This window comes from Tenrec ecaudatus, chromosome X, assembly GCF_050624435.1.
Source record: "Tenrec ecaudatus isolate mTenEca1 chromosome X, mTenEca1.hap1, whole genome shotgun sequence".
In the NCBI taxonomy this organism is placed as follows: domain Eukaryota; kingdom Metazoa; phylum Chordata; class Mammalia; order Afrosoricida; family Tenrecidae; genus Tenrec; species Tenrec ecaudatus.
Window position 1 is genome coordinate 42380511 of NC_134548.1, and position 23808 is coordinate 42404318.

Below are 23808 nucleotides of genomic sequence, written 5' to 3' on the forward strand. Positions count from 1 at the left end.
AGAACAAAATTCTAGCCTGTACAATTATGGGTAATGATGACAGATAAAATCAACATTCAAATTTCATTGAGAAATATGATTTTCAAGAAAATGCTAAAAAAAAAGCCCAGAACATAATATTTACAATATACAAATTTCTAGCAACTTCATGTTGTTCGCCATGGTGTTGTAAGTGTAGAATACTCTACAGTTTTCCTGAACATATTTATATAGGACTTTGAAAGATTATCTTCCCTTTAAGACAGTAAGGAGCCTGGTAGCATAGTGGATTGTGCATTGGGCTGTTAACCCAAAGATCATCACTTCAAAACCACCAGCCACTCCATGAGAGAAAGAGGAGGCTTTCTACTCCTGTAATACAGGTTTGCAGGCTTGTAACACAGGCGCAGTTCTAACCTACCCTCTAGGATCATTATGTGTCAGAATTGACTCAATGACAGGGAGTTTTAGAGTTTTCTAAAACTGAAATCTCAACAAAAGCAGGACTGGGCCATTTTGCTCATTCCTATATATCTTACCTCCCTAAAATTAGTAGAATATCTTTCATACTGTAGACATTTATAAAATGATTGTCACATCAACAAATGCAATGGAAGGGGTTTTTAATCCTTTGAGCCACTGAGCCATTGGAGACCCAGAGATTATTGTTATCATCAAGTAAACAGAATGTTCAAGAGTCTATAATTTCTGATCATAAAAGTAATGGAAACAACACAGATGATGTCTTAAGGTAATGTGATGCTTGCTGAAAAACAGATTCTTATCGGACCAGCATATCATCAAGAATATATATACATATATATTATATCATTTTATTTTATTGTGAGTTAACCCGTATATCATATCATTCCACAGTTCGGTCACATCAAGCAGTATTGCTACCACAATCAGTTTCCAAACATTCTTTCCTTCCTGGATGTCTTGACATTGTCTTCCTTTTACCTCAGCCACCGCCCAACCACCGAACACTCCCCTCCTCCCCGAGACCCTTATTCTACTTGCTGTCCCTAGAGGTTCATCAATAAAACACATCTTTTTAACAATCAGTTTATTATCAAATTTTCTCCTCTGCAGTATGTATCTCAGTGATATTTAATTCAATAAATATTTACTGACGACTACTGTGAGCCAGCCACTCTTCTAGAGGCTATATAAGAGACAAAGACTACAGGCCTGCTTTTCAAGAGACACACAAGAACAAAACTGATGCAGCAGTGTTACGGCAAAGAAGATGTTGAAGGAGAAAAACCAGGTGAGGGGCAGAATTTTTCAGAGCGGTACAATGTCTTGGCATGAAGCTTTTAGAAAACTAATATACAATACTCAAATATTCGTGATACTCTTTCATACAAACAGAAGGTACTTGTACTCTTTAAAATACTGAGAGACTCAAACCTAGGAATATGAAATGTACACAGGGAAACATGATGTACTTACCAGGTGAACTTTAAACTTCAAAAAATTACAGCACAAAGTAGGAATGAAGTGGTTGGCAAAATTCTCCTCTCCAAGACCTAATTTTCCATGTCGACCATCTCCAAAAGTATACAAATGGCCTATATCTAAAATGAACAGAAAAAAAGAGAAATCGATCTATACAAGTAGTATCTTTCTAGTTTTGTAAGTTTTATTGACAAATAATGCATGTTCAGTGGTTTAATTATATTAAAAATAGTTATGAATTCATCACCACAATCCATTTGGGAACATTTTCTTTATCCCTGGGCCCATTATTATTTTAGCTCCTTATTTTCCATCAACTTCCCCTGTCATAACCCGAAGAAACTATTAATCAATCACTGTCTCTAAAGCTTTACCTATCCCGAATTTCACATATAGAAAATCATATTAAAAGAATCTCAAAAAAAAACACAGAAAAGCTCAATCCAAATGAAAGTAGAATAAAAAGCAGAATAAGTTCAAAATGTGTCAGAAGGGGAAACAAATGGCAGGATGTTAAATTTTAACTAAACGCTATCTGCAGTAATCCACTTTCCTAAGGTCTCTTGATAACAGGACTGTTTATAGCATAAATCCATTTCTAAACAAATACTTAAGAGACATTAACTGCAATGACCATTTTCCCCTAGGTTAGGTCCATTATTGCCACATACTCTGCAGTCTCTCTGGTCCTGTAGGTATGAGATGGAAATAAATCCCTAAAGCCTGTGAGTGGTTTGTGAAGTCGGAGCTCAGTCACACCAGGCCTTGTGTGGAGCAGACAGTAGAAGTTCTTGTGTCATAACCATATACTCAAGGTGAAGTTGTTTTTGTTTTGTTGTTTGTCTTTTTTGCATTCTGACCTTCTACATCCAAGCATAAACTAAACTCTGTCATTGCTTAGATTAGGGGGTTTTCAACCTCCACAGTATTGAAAATTGGGGATAGAAGATTCTTGGTCGGGGATGTGTAGGGGGGTGGTGGTAGTGAGGAGGATGTCTTTTGTGTTGTAGGATGTATTACAATATCCCTGCCAGTGGAACACCTGCCAATCTATCCCGATTACGACAAATAAAAATGTCTTCAAACATTGCCAAGTGCCCCTGGGACGATCAATCTAACTATCTCTGAACTCAGCTACTGCACTGAGGAATACTACTGAAAAAAAGGTCAGAAGCCTGCATCCCGCCTAGTCCCTTTACAACACCTGGGTCCTTGGCCCATCTCTCCAGATAATCCCCTACCCCTGCCTAGCAGCTATTCTGACCCTTGGGTTCTTTTTCGCTAGCCACCCCCACCCCCAACCCCTCCACCAAGTGCCATTGAAGATGAAGGGTATTTTCGTGGGTGCAGAGAGGGGATTCTGCCTCTAGCCTAGAGATCTAGAAGGCTTTCAAATGGAAGCCTAAAGGATGAGTAGGCTTAGCTGCAAGATGAAAGCAGAAGAAAACGGGGTGAATTATATGAGATGGGGCAGGGGAGCTGAGGAGGAATCATACCACAGAGGATCCTACTAGCTTTTTTTAAAAAAATCATTTTATTTGGGGGCTCATACAATTGTATTTCATGCCACATTAGCAAAGCCATCAACGCTTGATATCTGAAAAGGGATTCTTCTCTGAAAGGTTCTTTGGGGAAGAAGGACCGGTTTATGGTAGTCTCTTGTATTTGTCAAAGCCTAGTTCTCCTAAAGTTGCCCTGGTGATGCAGTGATTACACATTGGGCTCCTAACTGCAAGGCCACCAGTTCAAAACCACCAATTGTTCTGCAGGAGAAAGACAGGGCTTTCTACCTCCCTAAAGAGTTGGAAACACTCAGGGGAAGTTCTATTCTGGCCTCTAGGTTCACAGTGAGTTGGCATTGACTCGATGGAGCTCGATTTGGTTTGTTGGAGTTCTGCTAACCAGCTACCTTTACCTGACGAGCTTCATCATAATTGTAGCATTTTTAGAAAAGGGAAAAGATAAAGATATCAGTATCTGGATTGTTTCAAAATACTAGATGGACTTTTGACTTTTTAATGCTTCGCTTTTACAGATTGAAATGTGACCTAGGAGTGAAAATACCGACCGTGTTGCTCCTAAACCATGATCACAGGGGAAGATATCAATTATCTACAATTAATTCACATCAGGGAAGAACCTTTATTAAGTCCTACATTAACAGCATCCAATTTCCCTGATTGGAAATCGGCCCCAGGAGAAACGAAAAGGTACAGAACAGAAACCCGGTGTGTGTGCTGCCAGGGCTCTCTGAGGTGCCCTTGTGTCCAGCACCATGAAAGGAAGAGGAAGGAGTCACTTCGGAAAACGCCTCCTGGTGGCAAAAGTGTCACACAAACTGCTTGGCTTGAATGCGGTCTATCAGATTGAACAGGGAGACTATTTTAAAATAAATTCTTTCTCTTGGGATTATTCTTTCTCTCATGAGCATAAAGGGTTTCCAATATGATACAAATTCGAAAAAGAGTTTAGCTCTCTGAGAGCACTGACATATATGGAGGTTCTTAATCTATAGATCTTTTCCATTTTAAAAAAATGGAATTAAAATACACCTACTCTTCATTAATCTTGTCCAATGTTTCACATTTATGAAATTGGTAAAAAAATATTCATTTTCCCACTACTTTGTGCATTAACAATGTACACCTGGCAGTAATGACAAGATGGCTGTGACAGATACGGTTATTTATGATAACTTGATTGGGATATGATTTAGAGTTCTTTGGCATGTATGGAATAATATAATCTGGACGTTATGCAATGATGAGATCTGGGAGTTGTGTGGTGATGTAATCAGGCCATTGTGTGATGATGTCGTTATCCTCCATTTCGTCATCTGATGTGGCCATACTTCATTTTCACATTGTCACATAGCAACCTGGTCTTTGGAACCAGGCCATAGCAATACGTGACGAGTAATGAAACAGATGCCATGAGTTGAAAACGAAACACGTTTGACTGTTAGACAAGAAACTCCATTTGCTTAATAATTAATCATTAAGCTTAAGTTAGATACATACATTCCCTCTATGATATGTCTTGCAACAAAATCTACAGTTGTACAATAAAAATAGGACAGAAATTGTGATCCATACTTGTTATCAAAGCTGTATGATTTTCGCCACAGGAAATCTCACATATTTTCTGATCCTTCATGAGTTCAAGGGGTGTGGGATTTGTTGCTTCAAAAATAAAAGTGCCAAGACCCAACTGGCCGAATTGTCCCAGGCCAAAGGTATACACTGCTTTCTCTGAAATAAAAGCAGATGCAAGAAAAGGGTTGCACAGAGGCAGGCCCAGTTACCAGTGTGTCTGAAACCATTGTGACAGTCACTCTTTCTAATGAAGGTCAAGAAATTCCTACTTAAGAATACCTAATGCTTAGGTATACACTTCTCCATGACAGAGAAGGAGAAAAACTACGAGGCACCGATTCGCAAACATTATGCCATGAGCCTGGTTTTATCTTTTACACATACCCACAAAAGGGAGACTGTAAGTAAGCAAACTGCATTGCTTCTAAGTAAGCAATATAGATGAGAAACATAAGTAGATGAACTACTTGAAATGTCCCTATAATTTCCACATTATCTCTATAAAAAGTACCTATTGTCATTAAGCTGATCCCCACCACTGCTTTAAATAACAATTTTTAAATTCTGTTCAATATGGGGGGAAAACCCCTTACCTTTAAAAGTAGCTTAATGATTTATTTTATAAACTACAAATTCAGAAGAGAATCGGCAACAGATGTAAAACAGTCACTCACTCAGTGCCATTGAGTCGATTCTGACTCAGAGCAACCCTATAGGACAGGCTTAGAAGAGAAAGCCTTGTCTTTACCCCCCAAACATCCAGTAGAAATGCTAAGGGAGCTTTGCTGGTACTGTGCAGTGGGCATTGAACTCTTAACTGCGGGGCCGCTGGCCCAAAGCCACCAGCCTCTCCTTGGGAGAAAGAGGACGCTATCTGCTCACATCCAGATGACCGCCTCAGGAAGCTTGGAATCTACTTTCATGATAGGGGTTCCTTTGGACTTGGGTTAGACATGCTGGATGGATTCTCCAGTAAGGCTCCCTTTACCGGGAATTGCGATCGAACACTTTAAAAGGTGCTTTCAAAATCTCATCAATGACTCTTAGCTATGTTTTCCTAGAAATGGAAAAGCATAGAAAAACAAGAGGCATGAGTGGCTGCTGCTGAAAGGGCTAGTATAGGCACTCACACGCCCGCTGGCCAGCAGACTCAGAAAGGCAGCACTCATTACTTCACTATACTCCTCCTCTGGTTCAGCACCAAGGTGCTAATAGAAAGCTGGGGGTTTCGACCCACCAATTGCTCCATGGTGAACCATGTGGCAGTATGCTTCCCTACAGACATCAACCGACCCACCCACTCATTGCCACTGAATTGATTGTGATGCACAGTGACCGTGCCTTGGAAAATCTATGGGCCAGTTCTACTCTGTCCTACAGCGGTGCCATGAGCTGGAGTCAACTCAGTGGGAAAGGGTCTTTGCTTTGGTTCACTCTGTTTAGTTAGTTCATTGATACAACGGCTCTGCCTTGCTACAAGAGGAAGAACAACAGTTCTGTATTCAGGCAGCAACCAAAATCTTCATTATGACTCGCTGTGGCCAGTAGGCAACTTCAATAGATTCTCTGATGTAATAATACCTATCTACTAAAGTTGTGGGGATTCAATGAGAAAACGTTCAAGCAGGTCCTAAAATATTTCTTGCAAAGAATACTTTCCTAGAAAGTAATTACCTCATAAACTACCCTTATTCAGACAATGGTGGCTATTAGTGCACACATGAGAAGCCCTGGTGTGCAGTGGTTACTTGACTGCAATATGCAAAGTCAGCAGTTCAAAACAACCAGCTGCTCCATGGGAGAAAGATGAGGCTTTCTACTCCCATAAAAAGTTAGAGACTGGGAAACTCACTACGGCAGTTTTACCCTGTCCTATAGAGTCTGCTATGAGTTGGCAGTGAGTAGTTCACACATAACTATCTACTGTCCTGTCAATCCCATTACCTACTTAGATCACTCTTTATTAAGTAAGCAGACATTATTTATCAGACAGAAAAAAATAATGTAAACAGATGTCATCTACACAATAATTATGTGTTCACATTTGTATTTAGTCAAACTGATGATTAATACCTTCTTCAGGCAAAGTTGTCAAGTTTCCATACAAATACATTTATACAATTCAAGGAGCTTGCTTTATTATAAAATTAAAAGCATTTTCTTTTTTAAAACTGTCCCACATCTTATAAAATGCTAGTAATAAAAGATGGCAATTTTTTGGTAATGACTCTACTTATCAAATGCAAATCAGAAGTTGGCAACCATTTGATGGCCCTCAGAAGTTTTGAAAAATATTTAGAGACAAAATAACAATTTTACCACTCTGTGAGACCCAAAAGAAAAAAGAGATTCCATTTCCGGTACCATGGTTTTCAGCCTCAAACCAAAGTAACAATTTATACTAGGAAGCTAGTTTATCCTTGAGAATGTGGCAACAGTGTTATTCACTGCTGTTAGCAAGGCATCAATTGTTTGCAGAAGCACATCAATAAGGTTCATTTTACCTACTTAAACCCACCCTTTAAGTCAGAAATGTTTCTTACCATAGGAATAAAAGTTGGGGGCCATAATAAAACAAGATGCAAAGGAAATGCAGACATTTCTTTAACCAACCTAGAAAGCAGGGACTGAGCAAGCAGCAGGGGCCCTGCACGTACCTGTGAGAACCACAGTATGCTCTCCACCACATGCTACTTGGATCACTTTCTCAGAAATGTCAGATACTAGCTGGGGGGTTCTGTGATTGACCAGCTGCTCCCTGGAAAGACCTAACTTCCCGGACTCAGGTTCTCCAAATGTGTACAGCTTGCCCTCGGCTGGCGAAGGAGAAGAACAAGGATCAATGATGCAATCCAGGCGAACAGAGTACTGGCATTTGTAGCACATGTTCCCATGTTCAGATAGAAATTAAAATTATCATGTGACAAATTTAATCTTTCATGAGATAAGATACCGTATCTGTATGGGAAGGAGGTAAGAAAAAAAACCCCAACATCTTCTTTCCTCTTGGGTTTTCATTGCTAATAAAGGGCTAGAAAATCATTTAGCGATTTTGCAAAACAGAGATATTGAAAGCATTCTACTTACTTCGTAAGTTACTGAGTCACCATGCCTATAAAATGACAGTGAAGGACCTGCTCAACCAGGGCTCTCGTGTCCTAGGATGGTACGAATGGATACACGGGAAAGCACTTAACACACAGTGCTTAGTCATCATGCATGCTAACTCCGAGCCTGCCTGTGGAAGCGGTTCAGGCTTTGCAAACAGCTGGCAATTGGGGATACATGTCTGGTTTTGTTACTCAGCTACAGCATGACCTTGCAAAGCCATGTTCTCAATCTGTGTCCACATCTGGAACAAGAGGAATGCCACCGCTTTCACAGAGTTGTGAGATTAGCTGAAACATACTTGCGTGGAACACTGCTTTATAGACTCTAGAACGTTGCAGGCCCCACGACAGGATGTTAGACTATAGAATGTCAGTAGCCTGCAGACTTCTAAAGGGTAGGCCCTATGTCCTAGTCATGCTGGCCATCTTCAACAATGCTCTTCTAAATGACCTGCCTGTATGTAGTACACTGATGAATCGTTTATCACACACTAAACTTTGTAAAGTAAAATGCTAGAAAAGGTCATTCTGAGGCAATATGGAGGCCATTCCTTAAAAAGAGAAGTCTTATAATCCATGCACAATATTCCAATTCATTGCAATGTCTTACTTAGATAGAAAAAAAATGAAAGGCATCATAAATACATAATTTAGCCCATCCAATTTGTTTACTTCACTTAAATCTACTACATTTTATAAAATTTGGATTCTCCAGAGTGACCTACCCGCCTCTGAGATCCATTTTCTCTCAGATTAGGACCTTAAACACCCTACCAGGTTTTGATTCAGGTATCTGTAAGCTCGAGTTTCTACAGGCCCCATTCTAGTACCCACAATTTGAATGTATTTCTTTACACCTCCTATTGGACTTGAAATGCTCAGACCCAATCATTAGCACCTTAGGTAAAAAGGCAATAGAAATTGGTGACATTATCTGAAAATTCCATGTTTTATTTCTAATCATTGAAAGAGGTGTCCTGGTGGCTCAGGAGGTTAGGGGTGGGGCTAACTACAAGGGTGGTGGTTCCAAGGCCCCACATGTATTTGAAATCTAAATGTTTCAGCAAATTTAGAACACCAACGCTTGCCAATATTGCTTTAAAACCAATGAGTGGGTTTACAAAAGGAGTCTGTGAAGAACCCAGCTGCTACCCAAACGGAGGGCAGTTTGAACTCACCCTACAGCTGTCGAGGGGCAAGTCCTGGCGATCTGTTTCTGAACAGATTCCAAGTACAGAAAGTCCTATGGGTAGTTCTGCTCCGCCAGAGGGCATTTCTGTGAGTTGAAATCAACTTTCGAGCCCTCAACAACTCATGGGTTAAAAAAGATTTATTCATTAAAAAAAGAAAGAAAGAAAACAGATACATCTCATGAATGTAATATCAAATAAAAGAAGATGGACACAAAAAAAATTCTGGAAGAGAGCTTTCGGAAGAACTATCCTTTCAATGGCTCTGTTGCTGCTGTTGGTTACTGCCAAGTTGGTTTCGACATATGGCAACCTCACGAGAGCAGAGGGGAACTATGCCGCACATGATTTTCAAGGTTGTGACCCTTCAGAAGCAGGTGGCTGCGTCCATCTTCGGAAGTGCCTCTGGGTAGACCCAAACTGCCACCCTTTCAGCTAGCAGTGGAGTGCTTCTGATATGCACCAATATTTTGCTGTTTTATGCATTGTAGAGTTGATTTCAATTCATCTTAAGCGATCTGAGAGTGTAGAATGTTGCCAAGCATGCACCTTTACAGCATAGTATCACCCAGTCTTTCTCCCCTGGCCCCAGAGCCACTGGTAGGTTCAAACTGCAGCCCTTTCATTTACCCGGTGTGTGCTTCACCACTGTGCCACCGAATTCACTGAGGAACCCCACAAAATGTATCACCAGCATGCTTCATAATTCCTTCCCTATGACTTGTCGAGTTTTCAGAATACGTACATGTATTTAATGATTTTTTTGGGGGGTGGCAATTCATATATTTTGTCATTAATTGCAATGCTCCCAATATAGTCTCACTTATCCCACCTCTTCATTATATTTCCTATTTCTATTTCTCCTCTTTTTCCTAATCCCTCTAAATGTTGCCCTTGGGTAAATGCTGTTCTTTTGCTTTCAAATGGTTGATTATTCTAAGGTGCATATAGTTCCAAAGTATTCCTAGTTCCTTTATGGATTTGGCTACTGTTTGCTTGAAAATTGAGGCATGAAGGTGGGTTTCATTCCCCACCCTGAAGGGTGACTGAGGGCTACTCTTGGGAGCTCGGGGGCTCCACCAGCCTCTATCAGTGCTAACCAGTGAGCGCAGCATCTTCTATGACTTTGAGTTTTCTTCCACATTTTTCTCTCATTCTAAGACCCTCTAATGTGCTCTCTTTCACAGCAGTTGGTAGTAGACGCCAGGCACCATCTAGTTCTTCAGGTCTTAGGGCTGTGGAAGTTTTTATGAGTTTCTGTATTACACAAAAGGTCTCTACTGCTATGCTTAAGAATGTGATATGAATCTCTGAACTTTTTGTGAGATCAGTTAGAAACCATAAAAGTTAGATACTGCCCAGCAAGTGTGATGAATATGGAATATGCATGTCTATGCATGGAGAAAGCAGGCAGTAGAAGACTTAAGCAATGGTTAAATAAAAAAAATTACTGGTTATATGTAATGTAACTTTCCTGCCTACTCTCGTATCATCATAGAATTATTTTCACACATTTCCTTTTTCAAAACAATCAAATAATTTTAATGACATTTATGATGCCCAATAACCAAAGGTCTTTTGATTGTGTATCAATCAGTCCTAGAAGTCAAGGTGCACTGGAGAGTCTGCATGTTTTCACTGGTAGCTTCAAACCTACTTCTCTCCTCCAGAAGGTGGGAATTACTCCTCTTCCTCACAAGCCCTCAAAGCAGTGCCGACCTAAATCAACTGAAAACCACTTCTGCAGAGACGATGCTGACTCGCAGTGACCCAATGTAGGGTTTCTGAAACTGTAAACCCTTCAGGCAACTTTCTCCCATGAGATGGCTAGTGGGTTTAACCTACAAGCTTTGTTGGGAGCCCAACACCTAACCCACAGTGCCACCAGGGGTCCAGACACACCTAATAGAGGATTTAAAAAGTTACCATGCTGTGCTTGCTTCGGCAGCACATATACTAAAAAAGTTACCATGTTAGTGTTATAAACTATAAACTCTCATAAGCGAGAGAAATGCTGTCACCTGAGAAAAACCAACACTGTTTCATTACATGGACCTCACATGGTGTTATTTCTATCGAATTGTATAAGGTACATCACTCAATTACCAATGTACTCCTTAGAAAAGGGAGATACTGTAGTGAGTGTGTAGTTTGTCTTACTTGTTATAAAAGCTGAGTGGTAATAGCCACAAGAGATCCAGGAGATGGGTTTTCCAATGCTCACTTGACGGGGTACACAGACACTAGGTATTTCGCCTAGACCAATTTGTCCTTCAGAATTGTCACCCCACATAAAAAGTTCTCCGTCCTCTATAAAGAAAACATAAAGAGGGAGGGGGTAGAGTTCAAAAAGCAGTAAGGCTCTGTTGTTAGTTGCTGCTGAGTTTCTCCCCTCACCCCTCCAAAATAATATCCATTCCCCATGAGCAGGTGCTGATCAGACTGTTGCGATCCACAGGGTTTGCATTGGCCAGTTTTTGGAATTAGATTTCCAAGCTCCTCTTCCTAGTCCAAAGTAGTCTGTTTAGTATCATAGCATCCTCCAAGGACAGACAGGCCACCACCATAGGGTACATTGGCCAGAACTCAAACTCAGATCTCTCCTACATGGAAGGTGAGAATACGAAATCAAGTTATTATCTATTTCTATGAGACCATTTTTCCCCTTATTGAGAAAAACTTTGGGTGCTGAAAGAAAAACACTAACCAGACTTTATTGGTGCTACCTACTTAAACATTCCGTTTCTATGATGACATGTGTCTGTGATGACCAAGAACATAGAGCATCATGTGATTGTCAATCATTTTCTTCAGGTCCATGCTTCTTTTTTTCAATTTGACAATTTTATTGACATATAATTCACAAATCATACAATGCAGTAGTTCAATTATCTTAAAATAAGTTCTACAATCATCACAATGAATTTTAGAACATTTCTTCCTCTTTGTACTCATTTCCCCACAACCTCCCCAGTCATACCCTCCAGAAACTGTCCATCTGTTACTGCCTCTGAGATATACCTATCCTGGACTGCATACACAGTAAAACATATTTTAAAAAACTAACAATAATTACAAAGTACAACAGATAAAAGCCTCAATCAAAATGACAGCAGAAAAGATTACCACTAGAACAAATTTAAAATGGGTCAAAAAGGAGATCAAATGATAAGGTGTCAAATTGCTGATCCACATATATTTCCCCTTCACTTATTTTTTTTAATCTCAATAGTAGAAACAATGTTCTTTCCTACAACTACCCTTTCTAGAGTCTGAAGTGTTAGAAGAGAACATGCTTTCCTTCTTTAGCGCCATCTACCGGCAACTAAATGGAAAGACAGAGTATGTGCAGCCATTCTCAGGTCAACCTCATTGCTGCAGAGCCAGAGCTACTCCTGTGGGCATTTGAGACTAACTCTTTATGGGAGTAGAAAGCCTCAGCTTTCACCAACAGTGCAGCTGGTGGCTTTGAATGGCTGATTCTGTGGTTAGTGGCCCAACTCCTGAGCTACCCACTAGAGCTCCTTTTCAGGTCAAAAGTACCCACATAATCGTTTTCCTTGAGAACCCTACAAAAGTGCTGTTTTAGAGGAAGTAAACATAAAGAATATATATTGTGGTCATTTGTCTTCTGATTTACACTTGAAAAGACATACAATCTAGCTTCATAATAAGTGAGGATCATAGCTTATGTCCTGCTAAGGGTTTTGCTATCAGAAAAGTTGAACTAGGAAAATGACTTTAGAAAGGAACAATCAATCCTTACGACTAGCTTGGAATCCATTTTAAACCTCTTTCATCTCTGAAGCAGTTTAATAGTAAGGCAAATGAAATGAAAATTGCCAAAGAACCAAGAAAAGGATGCCAAATTTGCTAACTGCCCCAAACCCCAACTCACTGGCATTATGTTAATTTCCACTCACAGAGATTCTATAGGACAGAGTGGAACTGCCTCTTTAGGGTTCTAAGGTTGTAAATCTCTACAGGAGCAGAAAGTCTCCTCTTTCTCGTATGGAGCACAAGTAGCTTTAAACTACTGACCTTGTGGTTCACAGCCCAACATGTAACCCACCATGCCACCAGGGCTCCTGAAATTGCTAACTCTAAGGATGAATAAAACGGAAAGGATAAAGCTTCATGTGTGTCTCTAACATTGAAGAGAGCCAGAGCAACCTAGCCAGTTACCACGCTCACTAAGCGGAACAAAGCACAATATTAGCAACTTCACCACTGAGGCCAGGTATATCTTAGCTCTGAGTTGAAAAGAAATTTCTCACATGACCTTTTGAGAGGAGGTATAGAGATGCATCAGATACTTTAATTTTAAAACAAAAGTTGGCTCCCACACATGATAAGCCCATGGTGTCAAACTAGAACTCTGTGAGGGATTTCTATGGCTGTGTTGTTGTTTTTGTTTTGTTTGGGAAGTACATCATTCTTCAGGCTATTCTTCCAAGGCACCTCTGTGTGGATTTGAACCTCCAACTGCTCATTTAGAAGCCTAGTTAGTGTGTTAACTGTTTTCACCACTCAGGGCCTTTACTACATATTCCCAAACAGATGTTTCACATAGTAACTTTCAATTAAATCTGCAAGTGGATTTGGGGTACACAATGAGAAATCCATTTCAACTAACGGCCGAGTTGATTCCGACTCATAGAAACCCTATAGGTCAGGGTTGAATTGTCCCTGTGGGTTTCCGAGACTGTGATCCTTTATGGGAGTAGAAAGCCTCGTCTTTCTCCTAGGGAGCAGCTGGTGGTTTTGAACTGCTGACTCTGTGGTTCGAAGCCTACCTTGTTACCACTTTAAGAGTATCTAAAGGAGTACATAGGTCTGCAAGTAGCACAGATGGTTTACACTCTACTCCTGATGTAAAAGATGGCAGCTCACATCCACTCAGTGGTAACCCTGGAAGAAAGACCTGGCAATTCAATTCCATTAAGATCATAGCGAAGAAAACACTGGGGAGTTACTATGGGTCATTATCACTTTGAGAAGAATGGGTTTGTGTTTGTAGGGGCAGGGAGTAGAGGGGAGAGCTTTGAAGTAATAGATGAACAGCATATATTAGAATTATTTAACAATTACCTTCTAACTCCATATTTAGTCTACCTCTAACTCTAAATGAGCATAAACCTGTAGTTCATGATTTCAAGCTGTATTTTTCCCATCTCTTCTGCAAGCCAGTGAAAGGAGATGAAATAGCATGTTGCCTTCAATTCACTAAGAGTTGGTCTACCCTGCTCTAAAAGAAAGATGTGAATCCCACCCTGAAAAGGTGAAGGAAAAAAAAGGGGAGGGGGTGGTCTCACCAGTTAATACAGCGGAAGTGTTAGATCCAGCAGAGAGCTGTTTGATCTTATGCTGCGCTGAAAAAAAGTCAATGCGCTGAAAAGTGTTTCTCTCGTCAACATCACCAAGCCCCAGCTGTCCTTCATTATTCCCTCCAGTTGCATAGACATGGCCTCCTTCTGCTCACAGGAAAGAGAACAACAGTACACAGGGTCACCCTCCATCTGGGCAACAGACAGAAGTACCTCTATTCAGGTGAAGGAAGTTGCTAGCTGTCATTACCCAAGTTTGGGGGAAATTTCTTCATTTCATTGTCGGAGATTAACCTTCCACAAAGAAGACCACGTGGTCGTTGAAGTCATCCTAGAGTGTAACTAGCAGTTGAAATCACCAGGTGATGTGGAATAGGTTGTGTGCGTGTGTATGTGTGTGTTTGTGCTAAGGCAGAACTTCAGGAACTCAATGAATGGGAGGAGAATATGTTTCCAAGGTGTTTACAATCCCAATTGAACTATCTTCAGCCAGAGAGGGTTTGTTCCTTTGAACTTCCCAAATCAATGGAAGCTAAGAGGTGCAGACAGGTAAGAGGTGCCGACAGGTATAAATCAGTGAAATGAGGCAAAGGCCGGAAAGTATCATTTTGGAAACCTGAGACTCCTATGTCTTCTGCAGCTAAATAGAAGGTGGTTTAGAACAGCAATGAGGAAGAAAGATTTCTGAGCCAGAGAGGCCGGCCTGGGTGCAAATTCCAGCTTGCTACTTACCAGCTGTGTGACCTGATGCAAGCTGTACTTAGCCTTACCCTTACCCTTTCTGTGCCTCATTTTCCTCACCTGTTAAACTGGGAAAACGATAGTGCCTACTTCATACCATTGATAGGAATGGAGTTCACATTTCTAAAATACTTAGGACAGCCTTTGGCTCGCTATAAATACTACATATAAATGGTGGTCATTACTTTCATTAGATACAAAGAACCAGGATGACAAACATTTTTGTAAGCTCCAAATTCATGATGCTTTACCAAACAACAACAAAAATGAGACTACTAACAAAGCCCTTATACCTATTAAATGAGCTTTATCTGCCATACAAAGCCTCAATGAACTGTAGGGGAAGCTAAGGGGAGCATCAGTCTGACTTAGCAACATTTGACACTTTGCTGTAATTGTCACTAAGAAAGAAAGCTAAGGAAGGCAGCAAGAAACGCTATCAAATGGAGCTATCAAGGTAAAGTTACAGGGAAATGGCCTGCAGATTTTAACGCATAGGAACCCAACCAGAGTGGGTAAAATGTTGATGCACTTCAGAGGAGAACTAGATGAGGGAAAAGCTATCACAAAGAACTCTCCAGAAGAACTCCAAAGGAAAGCAGAATTTGAAGAGTCTAAGAAGAAAAGAAGAGCTACGACAGCAGTGGAGAAGTCTGAGAGAGAGCAGATTGATGTAGAGAAGTGAAGGAAGTGCGAACAGCCTGCCCACAGTGGGCAGGGCCTGCATGTCCACCTGCTCCAGCAGCATTCATTGGTGATGCAGTGCTGTCCTTTGGCCACTGAATTGCTATGGCATCTCTGTCTATGATCTCTTGGCCATGCATGCGTGGCCTACTTTTGGAATCTGCTCCATTACTGGTCATTTTTTCCTCTGGTACTGCGATCTTGGTTACTAGGGTTTCTGAAACTTTAAATCTTTGTGGAAGCAGATAGTCTCATATTTCTCCCGTGGAGTGGCTTGCAGGTTTGAACTGCTGACCTTGCAGTTAGTAAGCACCACTGGGCTCCTTTTAGAGTACGTTTTGCCATCAGGTAATGTGAGTTCCCTCAATTGGGTTCTTTTGAAAAATGGTTGTAGCTGGGCTAGAGCCTCTGTTTTTCCCTCAATCTTTTAGAATCGCCTTGTCCATTTTTGCACACATGCAAAAGGGAAGCCTCTTTCTATTCTGATTGGGATTGGGCTGACTCACACCAATAGGCTTTTGGATGGCCTCCTGCTCAGCCTGAGTAAGGAAGACGGCTGGCCAGCAGCAGCCAGAGCAGTCAGCCCTTGAGGTATGCAGACAGGGAAGGAGAGGCAGTGCTTTGACTTGATGTGAGAAAAGGGGCCTGGGCTGCAGCCATTGACTAGCTCATCTTTTCTACGGCAAACACATCTACTAACCATTTACTTATTCAAAAGGAAAGCCTCGTTGCACTGTTGCCAACGTGTAATTTCCATCATTTTACAAATTGAGAGCCCAGGCCTTGCCATCAGGCAGGAAGTCATTGAAATGGCATACTCTACCTGTTGAAATCAGGGTGTGGTTCCTTCCACAGGCTGCAAATTTCACTTTTTCAGGTTTTAAGGCTAAAAATACAAAAAAAGTGACAAGTAATGGGTAGAATTGACATTTTAGATCCCTCTTTCTCTGACTCCTAAAGTCTATTAACTACTAACCCAAAGGTTTTCAGAATTATTTTTATATAATAATAACCAGCAGACCTTTGGGGGAAAAAAACACAGGCCGTTGAACCTCAACCATGCAGACTCTTTAATAGGTCCAAGATCGGGCCCAAACTTCCATTCATCCATCTTTTTAATTCCACAGGTAATTCATATGTGCTGACATCTAATCTACTTTATTTTATTGACATCTGATAGGCTTCCTTAGTTGTTTCCTCCCTAACCTGATCCATTCTTACCTATCCCACCATTACCACTATCAAGCTCACCTCTTACCCTATTCTAGGAAGAACTGCAAGTGCAATATTCATAGGTATACTCGAACCCATGGCCACTGAGTCGATTCAGACTCAAAGTGTCCTATAGAGCACAGTATAACTGCCCCATGGGATTTCCAAGGCTGGAAATCTTTGCAGAGCAGACTGCTTCATCGTTCTCCTACGGAGTGACTGGTGGGCTCACATCTGCTCTTTTGGTTTGCGGCCAAGCACTTTACCCACTGTGCCACCAGGCTTCAAGCTTCAAGTTCAGTTTATGGTCACGGTTATACCCAAAGAGAAGTGTGGCCAATGAAAGCAAAAAAGCTTGGTAAAGGCTAGTAAAGGATAATGCAGCTTATATTTTCTGGGATGGTCCCATTTCCAAACATTCTATGCTGTTGTTTGTGTAAGAATATTAGTACTCATCAATGCCTGGCCTCTGTTACGTTCAGTTAATACACTTGCGATGTATAGCTGAGTGAAGAGTGCATTATATAACCAGCAATGACATAGAAGTATGATGTCCACAACTTGGACAACTAAGAGAGAGTAATTCTAAGCATCTATGTAAATTAGTTTGGATTTTCTTTGATCCAATTTGTCTGTAGATACAATGATTGCTGTAGCCAAGTATCATTGAATCAGTTCTGATTCTATTGGTTTGACTATGATTAATATTTAAGGTAATTTTACATATGGCATTCAGAATTGTTTGTGTGTGTTCAAACTCACTGTCATCCAGTTAGTGCTGACACAGGGCTACCATACAGGTCCAGAGTAGAGCCATCCTGGGACTTTCCAAGACTGAGGAGAAAGCCCTGTCTGGTGGTTTGGATCTGTGGACCTTAGAGTCGGCAACTCACCTCATAACCTCTATACCACCAGAGCTCCTTTTTGTGTCTTAAGGTCTATGATTCACATTGATTTTAAACTCAAGGACCACACACAAAAAATGGTTCCCTTACACTGTACTTGAACATCCTTTATGTGCTATTTTTGAAACTACTTAAATATTACTTACAGTGTGTAGAATACAAGCAACCAAAAAGCCGATTCAAGTACGTTAGAGAACCAGTCATTCTTGTGTAGTTCTTGGGTTTAAAATCCACATAACTCATAGACTCTAATCCATAAAAGTAGTTCAGAATTTCATATCCTATTAATATTCAAAGAAGTATCATAAAACAAAGAACTACAGATTCTATAATTTATGACACCGAAGAACTGCATGAAGAATATAAAAGTAGGGAATGGAGCTTGTCAAGTGTTTATAGAGATAAAGAAGACCCCAAACCTTTGACACAGGTTGGTTTCATGACGCTTGACTTGGTTCCTAGTCCTAATTGGCCCCAGTTGTTACTGCCAAACATGTAAAGTTTATTAGTTCCTGGTGGGAGGGAGAAAAAGAATTATGCATTTTCACAAAGTAATAGGAGATGAAGTCATCACAATACAATATAAGCCATATGCCTCGCTTATCAACTTTTCCATTATCCAACATTTTGCATTTACAATAGTAAAAAACCCCTGCTATTTGGTGACTACTCACACATTAATAACATCATGTCCGGCAGTATATAATTCCAAGGTAATATGGGAGAGTAACACTAGCTGTGATGACTAAGGTTGGCTAGGCAGTTAGTCTCGGTAGTTTGGCATTTATTTAATAATAGAATCTGCCAATTTTTTGAATGATGCATTTTCCATAAAGCCTATTTTTTTCCTAAAGACCTGTGCTTTGGAACCTAGCCATGTACATGAGTGAGGAATCGGTGCACTTGGAATGATCAGTGTGTTTCCATGCTGAAACAGATTATGCTGTACATCTACATAGGACCAGATTCTGTTTGTTGTAAAGGAGTTTCCAGCATTATACAATATTCACTTTTTTTAAACAATTTATTGGGGCTCATACAACTCTTATCACAGTTCATACATATACATACATCAATTGTATAAAGCACATCTGTACAGTCTTTGCCCTAATCATTTTTTTTCTCTTTTCTTTTTTTACATTTTATTAGGGACTCATACAACTCTTAACACAATCCATACATATACATACATCAGTTGTATAAAGCACATCCATACATTCCCTGCCCCAATCATTCTCAAAGCATTTGCTCTCCACTTAAGCCCCTTGCATCAGGTCCTCTTTTTTTTCCCCTCCCTCCCCTTTTCCCCCACAATATTCACTTTTGATTACATACACTTCAGTAGATAGTGTATATAAATATGCCAATGAAATTTAGAACTTAAACAATTCTCTTGATTAATCAATTTGAGAAGAATTCTCTGATAACATTAAAATAACCAAATGTATTTTCAATATTTAAATCAGTCACCTGGTGAACTAATTTGAAATAACAAGAATGGTTACACTATTTGAAAAATATGTGATCAAGTTTTCTGAATTGTACATATGGAAATTGTTAAGATATGTTTTGTTAGGTATACTTTCATCACATCAAAACGATAAAAGACCAAAAAATACAGCACAGCACTTTTTAAATAGCTTTAGTTCTTTAAATATCACCGACACACCTTAAAACTAACCTGTAATAACAGCAGTATGCTCATCTCCACATGTAATATACATAGGTGTATCATTTTTAAACCAGAACTTGCTAGGAGTATTCTCAGCAAATTTTGTTTTTCCAAAGGTGAAAACAGCACCAGAAACTGCAAATATATTTTACAACTTTAGTAAAAGTCACACACACACACACACACACACACACCCCACTTACCCATGAACAGGCTTCAAAATGTTCATGAAAGAAATGGAATTGAAAGATAATGTAATTTTTCGACACACTTTTTGAGGCTCCATCTGTGTGTGTGCACGCACCCATGCACGAGAGCGCTCTTCAAACAGGAAAAAATATTCAAACTTTCCCTCTTTCAATTGCACTATAGGGAGACTTGCTGGGGAAGAAAATGGGCTTTAAAGACAGCTATGTATTCAGACCATGAATCTTCTCTGGACAAATCACGAAATTTCTTCTTCAATAGACTACAGATTTTATTAAGAGAGGGTCTGAGTAGAAGTGAATTATCCAATAGGCAAAGTAAAATAAACCAGTCCTCAAACTCACTGCCATCTGGTCGATCCCGACTCAGAGTGGCCGTACATGGCAGAGGAGAACGGCCCCGTGAGTTTCTGAGACTGTAACTTTGTAGGTGAGCAGCCCAACAGGTGATCCACCACGCCACCAAGACGCCCAGAGCAGGGCAACACTAAAAACAAGAACCTCATAGGCACGGAGTAAATTTGGACTCATAGGAAGCCTACAGGGCGGGTAGCACTGCCCCTGGCGGTCTCCACGATTCTCCCTTGGAATGGCTGGTGGTTTTGAACTGCTGACCTAGCAGTTAGTGGCACAACGAGTAACCATTACACCACCGGGTTCCTAGCAACCCTAAAGGGTAGGGTAGATCTGCCCTAATGCTATTTACACTCGAACTCATCGCCATCAGTTAATGCCGACTCACAGCAGCCCAATAGGACCGGGTAGAACTGGCTTGAGGGTTTCCAAAACTGTAACTGTTTGCGGGAGTAGAAAGTCCCATCTTTTGAACCTCAGACCTTGAGTCTGCCAGCACAAGTAACCACCCCACCGCCAGGGCTCCTTGTAACTTTTAAATTTTTATTAAAAGATCATTTTATTGGGGGCTCTTACAACTCATAACAATCCATATATCAATTGTATCAAGCATACTTGTCCATATGTTGCCATCATTCTTTTCTAGATATTTACTTTCTATTGAGCCTTTAGGATCAGCTCCTCTTTTTCCTTCCTCCACCCTCGTGACCCCTTGACAAATTATTAGAAAGTCTCTTCTTTCTCCTGCGGAGTGGCTCATGGTTTCAAATTGCTGCCTTTAAGGTCCCCTAACGCATCACAGGGTTATTTGTGCTTACTTACTAATCTGTAGTGGATAATGTCATATGGATTCTCCACCTCAGATGTGGTAAAACAAAACCACTGAAATTGTTCATTAAAGATTGTTTTAAAAGCATGAGCTAGCCTGTACTTACACATGCTGAACCTAAAAGACTGTCTGCCCATTGAACCCCAACAGAGGTGAACTGAGAAAATGAACATTGTGTAACAGAGCTTAGCGTTGATGTGAGGAATAAGAATTCATTGATTGAATAACAATTGGCATTTTTAAAGGAATGGATTATAAAAAAAGAGCTAAGGGCATCACCCCAAATGGAACGTCTCTTTCTGTTACAACAGTATGCATGTGACACCTAGCAGTGGGGTCGGACTGGATGGCAGGGGACTGATATGCGGTCACCAGAGACCACACAGCACTGTCACAATGTTACCCGTTGGACTGCTAACCCCAAGGACAGCAGTTTGAACCCACCAACTGCTCTGTGTGAGAAAGAGGCTTTCTCCTGTAAAAAAAAATATTAGTGTCTTAGAAACGCAATATAGAAAGGTGGAATTGACAGGACGGTGGTGGAAGGGGTAAAGTATTAAAAACCTTTTTCGCTAAAGAACCGCACGCCCGCGCCTGCGCCCCCCCCCCCTCTTTTGCCAAATACACCTGGCTAGCCCAGCTTTTAGCGCATCCAATACAGAACTGGGGCCTGGGGCCCTCAACACACACAACTCTGAAAAGTACTCTGAAGAGTTCGCAGGGCAGTTCAAAAAACAAAAAGCCCCTGATTTCCATAAATTCATTGAAAACTTTCCCCCCTGAAACCCCGATCCTGGACTCCAGTAGCTCCGCTCCACTACCGTCCAGGCTACATTTGGCGGCTGCTGCCTGAGCTCTGTCTCCAGAAGGGCCCCGGGGGCTCGCGCAGGTCCGTCGCGGGGCCGGTCCGGGGGCGGAGCCTGGCCGTCCGCCTCCCGCGGACCCTCCTCCCAGGCCGCCGCGCGGGTCCGACTCACCCGGCACCTGCTCCTCGGGCTCCATGTCTGGAACGCTACTGGAAGCCGGAGCCTGGGCCGAGAAAGGGACCGGGGCAACTCGGTTGCACCTAGTTGAATAGTTGGTAGACTTTGGGCGCTGAAGAATCGCTGTGGAACCCCATAGCGACACTCCAGGCATGCACATCCAACGCGTTCCGGAAGTCAACAAACAGCCTCTCTGGGCAACGGAGGCGGAGCCTTGGGACGCGAGGCGGAGCCGAAGCGGGCCGGGCCGCGGCAGCTGTCGCGGCGCCCGGCGCACAGGCAGTGGCTGCGCGCCCTCTGGCGTCTCGGAGGGTGGGGATCCTCTGGCCACGGTTTCAGCGGTTCACCCAGACCTCATAGGGAATAGCTGCAAACGTCACAAACGCCCCATATACTTTGGCTTGAGCTACATGAGACATGTCTACACAGCTATGATAATCTAGCAATAGTGTACGTCCTTGTGCTGGGCACTCCAGTAAACCCTAAAGACTTAATCACATTTGTTAAAAAAAAATTAAAAATCAAATTCACTGTCATCCAGGCAATTCTAACGCTAACATTATGTCCATGTAGTAGTTGTGGGGCATGGTAACTAGAATCAAAACGGAATTCAAGAAAGGGGCTAAGCAAACGTTTTATTTACGCATAGCATAGATTTGCTTCACAGGGTGAGAAGGACTCCAAACTAGGAAACATCTCTTGGTTTGTAAAGGCACAAACGGATGGAGATTGCAGCTCCGCCCGATGGTCAAGCCGCTTTCTAATTGGTTCACTGGCTCTGTCCTTGTGTCTCCTACATATTTCTTTTTAGATCTATTTCAGGCTATGGCTTCATGTCGCAATGTTTAAAATTTATCTCAGGCTATAGCTCTGGGTCAGGATGTGCATGAAGCCTGGTCTCAAGGTCAAGATGTTTACCAGGCTTAATCTCAAGGACCATTGTTCCCTAAGCAGGGAGAAGTCCCTGTTCTGTCCATATCCGAATCCACGAATTTTGTGTTTATCAGAGAAATCCTTAAAGGCTCTTATCCAAAGCATTTACTTGAAAATGAGAAGTGGAGCATTGACTTACCACTACACAAATCATCATTTACTTACAAATAAAAGCAAAATTGCTATAAAAAATAAGTATTTAACAAGGAACATTGGCCTGATGTTGGAGGTTTAGAAAAAAGTTTATCTAAAGAAAAGATAATAAACCTAAAATCTGCAGAATAAGCAGCTGGAAGGAATGAAGGATCTGGACAGAGAGTATGTGATATACACAGGCTTATAGGAACTTAGTCCTTTTCAGGAACTCAGAGGTGAGGCAGGCTAATGGCGGGGGGAGAGGGGGGATGCGGAGATGCAGGAGGCAGTATCTTGGCTGCTTGTTAAGGAGCTGAGGTTTCATCTTAAGGCCAGTGGGAAAACATTGTAGGGTTTTAAGCAAGTGAGAAATGCAGATCAGTTATATGTAATCCTGAAATGGGGCCACCAGGCTCTTCTTTGGAGGATAAATTGGAGCTGCGATGAAGATTTAGAAGCTATGGCAGGAATTCAGACAATTCGTGATGCTGCCTTGGACTAAGGCAATGGCATGAAAGAGAAGCAGGGCCAATTCGAAGACATTTCAGGGAGTATAATCCACGGGAACTGATGTCTGATCATTGACTCAAAGGAAACATCGCACTACCAAATAAATAGCTCATTTCACAAGAGCAAACAAACAACACCCCCCTCCCCCCAAAACACAATTTATTGCCTCGGAGTTGATTAGTGATAATACAATCAAACTCCCCCATAGGGTTTCCTAGTTTGTAATAATTGTGGGAACTGATCACCAAGTCTTTCAAACATGAATAGGAAAAGGGAAAAATGGAGATTCAGGAGAGTGAGCTTAGAATCAATAATGGAAGATAAGAAGAGATGGCATGTAGACCACTTATGAAAGGACTGACCTTGGCTACACCAAAGCACAAGCTCCCTGCTTTGAGCCAATTCTGACTTAAGGTTACCCAATAGGACAGAGGAGAACTTCCCTTTTAAAAGTTTCTGAGACTGTAAATCATCTTTCT

General features: G+C 41.3%; 1 protein-coding gene across 2 annotated transcripts in view; it reads right to left on the reverse strand.

Moving 5' to 3' along the window:
* The window catches only part of RPGR (retinitis pigmentosa GTPase regulator), a 63989-nt gene extending 42048 nt beyond the window's left edge, over positions 1 to 21941 (reverse strand). For both annotated transcript variants that reach the window (XM_075538990.1, XM_075538989.1), the window contains exons 1-9: positions 21746 to 21941; positions 19389 to 19514; positions 18127 to 18219; positions 16414 to 16476; positions 14154 to 14312; positions 10999 to 11148; positions 7196 to 7354; positions 4539 to 4694; positions 1438 to 1562 (exon numbers count right to left, since the gene is read on the reverse strand). In XM_075538990.1, coding sequence (XP_075395105.1) covers positions 1438 to 1562; positions 4539 to 4694; positions 7196 to 7354; positions 10999 to 11148; positions 14154 to 14312; positions 16414 to 16476; positions 18127 to 18219; positions 19389 to 19514; positions 21746 to 21911 — 1197 coding nt within the window. In that variant the 5' untranslated portion in view covers positions 21912 to 21941. The remainder of the gene's footprint in view (positions 1 to 1437; positions 1563 to 4538; positions 4695 to 7195; positions 7355 to 10998; positions 11149 to 14153; positions 14313 to 16413; positions 16477 to 18126; positions 18220 to 19388; positions 19515 to 21745) is intronic.
* Between the last annotated feature and the right edge of the window lie 1867 nt (positions 21942 to 23808).